Raw genomic sequence first — 3,873 nt, 5'->3', positions numbered from 1 at the left:
ACACACACGCACACACACACACACGCACACACACACACACACACACACACACACACACACACACACACACACACACAGGATTTTAAACCAATCAAAATATATTTCTACAATAATAACCTGTTTATTGAGTAACACTAGTTGAATACAGGAACATCTCTATGTATTTAATATCATTAAAAACAACAGGGATATGAATATGCATAAATATGGAAATAATAAACATAGGACTGAAATCTGCTGATGGACTCGTTTGTTTCTGTGTTGCGTCTTTGTGCTATTTTGTGTTTGTGTTATTACACAAACACAGATGTAGCCATAAAACTGTCTGTCTCTCTCATTCCATCTCTCTGTCTGTCTTTCTCTCTGTCCATCTCTATCTGTCTGTCTGTCTGTCAGAGTTGTTGGCAGGTGTGGAGTCTGACAGCAGCAGCAGGTCGGTGTGATTTGTTGTGTGTGTTTGTGTGTTTTGTTGTGTGACTCTGCGTCCTGCACTCGAGGCCAGTTGCACAGGGACAAAGCTGGAACAGCTCCAGTGTGTGACCAGTGTGTGTGTGTTTCCTGCGCCAGGGGTTGGAGCAAACCTGTCCGTCCTGAGGCTCTGCCTTACACACTCTCTTCCACAGGTGACGTGCACAGCACAGGCCACGCCCACAATCAGACGAGCGCACACATTGTGCACCCATTTCACCTGAGACACACACACACACACACACACACACACACACACACACACACACACACACACATTATAATTATTTAATACTATGTTACAGTGCAGACATGCTGACGTACACAGACACACACCTTTGCGTGGTTTGTTCAGCTTCCTGTTTTTCTTGCGTTGTCCAGGAGAGCTGTGGATTCTGTTCTTCTGCTCTGGAGTGTGTTCTGCTGAAACTCGACTACACACATCTGTGCGAGAGACAGAGCAGAAAATACAACATTTACAAACAACTTGATTCATAAATTCTGCATCTTTATAAATTCTCTAAACTCGTCATACTGAAGACTGAAGTAATTTTCCACGTTATTTCGGGTCTGTGTGTAATTTCTGCGCACTTTACTTACGGTTGCGACACTCGTTTCCAGGACAACACATTTGGTTTCTACGGCAACGCCTTCCCCTTCTCTTACAGGGTGAGCATTGAGAGTGGACGTGGCCTGGGGCCTGGCAATAAAGTCTTGGTTCACATTCACTATCTGCACTGCAAAAGTAAGCCTAAAACACACACACACACACACACACACACACACACACACACAATGTAATAATATTTGACATCATCATCATGAAGCTGATGGTGGACCAGGAGTCCGACCCATGAGCACATGACATGATGTGTAAACACTTAAACACTCCCTGGATGGGACGCAGTTCATCACAAAACATTTAGAACATGAAATAACAACTTTAAAAGAACTACAGCACTGTTAAAGTGGTATTATATTATTCAACAATTCCACAAATACATGAATAAAGAAGGTGATGATGCACTAAAAGTCATGTTTTATTTTTAGAGTATAATAACGAACTAGATTTGTAAAGTTCTTCGCGACAAACTTTGATGTTGGCTTTGACGGTGCAAGTATCCGCAAAGGCCGGTGCTTCTTGGATGCGAGTGGACAGAAATATGTGACGTGATCCGAATACCCGTTCCCCTCAATGTGCTGAGTGTTTTGATATGTTACATGTCCATGTTGTGCAAATTTTTGATTTCGCTTGTTTTGGGGGCGGGGCTACACGTGACGTCATGTGGTGTCGAGTGACGTCACCAGAATACCCGGTGGGGTGCCAATACTTTAAGCAAAATGTGGCTACTGAGGGTTTGGACATTTCAAGTCAATACTGCAGTCATTATGGGATTCTACTTATTATACTGCATAGAACAGTACATGCAATTCTTAATGTTGGATGTATTGTGTGTGTGAGAGCTTAGAGGACTTTTCGGAATTCCCTATTCAAGTCTATGGGATGTTCGATCGTCGACTACGGGAAAACCGAAAATTCCGTCGGAACTCCGGAATAAAAATTTGGTCCGGAGTAAGGTCCTAAAGAACCTGTCCGAGTTCGGTGTAAATCGCTCGAAAACTTGCCGAGTTACAAACCTCAAAATTTTATAATGGAAGTCTATGGGAAAAAAGGCCACTTTGAGCTTCCATACCGGGAATGCCGGAATTCCGATTGCTTAGAATAATAGAAGCAACAAACTTCAGACCAGGGTCTACGACATATCCGAATTTGGTGCATGTGGCTCGAACGCCCTAGGAGGAGTTACTCTTGATAAATATTTGGCTAAGAAGAAAATATAATAATAATAATAATAATAATAATAATAATAATAATAACAATAATAATAATAATAATAATAATAATAATAATAACAATAAGCTTATAACGGAAAACAGAAAGCCAACATAATAATAATCTGGTCTCTGTGCTGAAACTAACAGCACGTGCTGGCTCTGTATGCGCGTGCGCGTCTTACCTTAGACAGGTATTTACGGGTCCTCGTGACTCCGGTGAAGTGGCTCTGCGGTTGGCTCGTGCTGAAGGAGAGAACCGCGAGCAACGTGAAGAAACCGCATGCACATGTCCGCATGGTGGAAATAAATACTAATAATCTGTGATCTAGAAATAAAACATAAAGCGCAAAGCTTCAGGTGTGCATGTCAAATGTTAACCTGAGGGATGTTTCTCACATCACACACACACACACACACACACACACACACACACACACACACACACACACACACACACACACACACACACACACACACACACACACACACACTCACACTCACACTGTGATGTGCATGAAGAGCGCGCGCTGTTCCCCGGTGCTCTGAGTTACCGTGAGCGCGCGCACTGTTTTTATACCGTTTTAGGGGTTTGGTTTCGTCGTCCTGTGAAACCCACATCCTCCAGCTTCAGTTTCAGCTCGTCACTTTCTGACAAATCCTGGGCTAATCTGATAAACACACACACACACACACACACACACACACACACACACACACACACACACACACACACACACACACACACATTAACACCTCTTATGAGGTTATCAGTTGTTGTCCTGCGGAGTGATGTGGGGAGTTTTTCTGTAATACTGTGTGTGTGTGCGCGTGTGTGTGTGTGTGTGTGTGGGTGTGTGTGTGAGAGAGAGTCTAAAGAGATGCTAGACACTTACAATGTTCCTTAACCCCACTCCTCACTGTCCACACTGGTCAAACTCCAGAGCATTGTGGGAAAATCATCTTGTGGGATCACTGTCACCTGCCCCCCCCCCCCCCACTCGCTCATCACAGGTAAACAGGTGAGAGTCATTAACAGGTGGTCAGCAGGTGAGACGCTAATCTCAGGACTTCATTTGCATCACTTGGGCTTGAGTTGAGAATCTGCTGACTTGTAACTTGACTCCAAGTGACTTGTGACTCGAGTTTACCACTTTGTCATTAGTCTGCAGGTGAGACACTAATCCCAGGTGAGTCAGCAAAGCAGGTTAGACTTTATTACTAGTAATGTGAAGTTAATAATCAGGCTGTTGTGTGTTGCTATGGTAACATGGTGCTGGTTATTATATTGCTTAAATGTCTCTGTTTCACTTCATTTTGTGTGAGTTCATTTAGGAGACGGCAATTTACAGATTTTTTTTCTTCAGCGCTCGTCCTTTCGTCTGCAGGAGACTCGCTGCTCTGTAAATCCTGGCCTGAAGGTTTAAAGGCTTTGCTTACTTCACTGACATAATCCAGATACCTTGTGCCAAAATCACACACACACACACACACACACACACATGGATCATGAACACCTGCTGTGATGTTCTTTAGAAATGTGATACGGAGGAGCAGGAGGATGTCTGGGGC

At 43.6% G+C, this 3,873-nt stretch overlaps 1 protein-coding gene across 3 annotated transcripts; it reads right to left on the bottom strand.

The window, feature by feature from the left end:
• Positions 1 to 99: 99 nt before the first annotated feature.
• LOC113653075 (dickkopf-related protein 4-like) lies at positions 100 to 3,212 on the bottom strand. Of its 3 annotated transcripts, XM_027162507.2 has the most exons (6): positions 3,198 to 3,212; positions 2,882 to 2,972; positions 2,487 to 2,629; positions 1,069 to 1,219; positions 805 to 912; positions 100 to 688 (listed from the first exon to the last, which is right to left on the bottom strand). In XM_027162507.2, the coding sequence occupies exons 3-6, from the start codon at positions 2,598 to 2,600 to the stop codon at positions 393 to 395; spliced, it is 669 nt and encodes a 222-aa protein (XP_027018308.1). In that variant the 5' UTR covers positions 2,601 to 2,629; positions 2,882 to 2,972; positions 3,198 to 3,212; the 3' UTR covers positions 100 to 392. The 3 variants fall into 3 exon arrangements, with proteins under 3 accessions (XP_027018308.1, XP_027018309.1, XP_047663256.1); XM_027162508.2 differs by lacking the exon at positions 3,198 to 3,212 and having other exon boundaries at positions 2,487 to 2,547; positions 2,882 to 2,948; XM_047807300.1 differs by lacking the exons at positions 2,882 to 2,972; positions 3,198 to 3,212 and having other exon boundaries at positions 2,487 to 2,677.
• Between the last annotated feature and the right edge of the window lie 661 nt (positions 3,213 to 3,873).

Source organism: Tachysurus fulvidraco, chromosome 23, assembly GCF_022655615.1.
Source record: "Tachysurus fulvidraco isolate hzauxx_2018 chromosome 23, HZAU_PFXX_2.0, whole genome shotgun sequence".
Classification (NCBI taxonomy): domain Eukaryota; kingdom Metazoa; phylum Chordata; class Actinopteri; order Siluriformes; family Bagridae; genus Tachysurus; species Tachysurus fulvidraco.
This window is presented reverse-complemented; position numbering and strand designations above follow the sequence as displayed.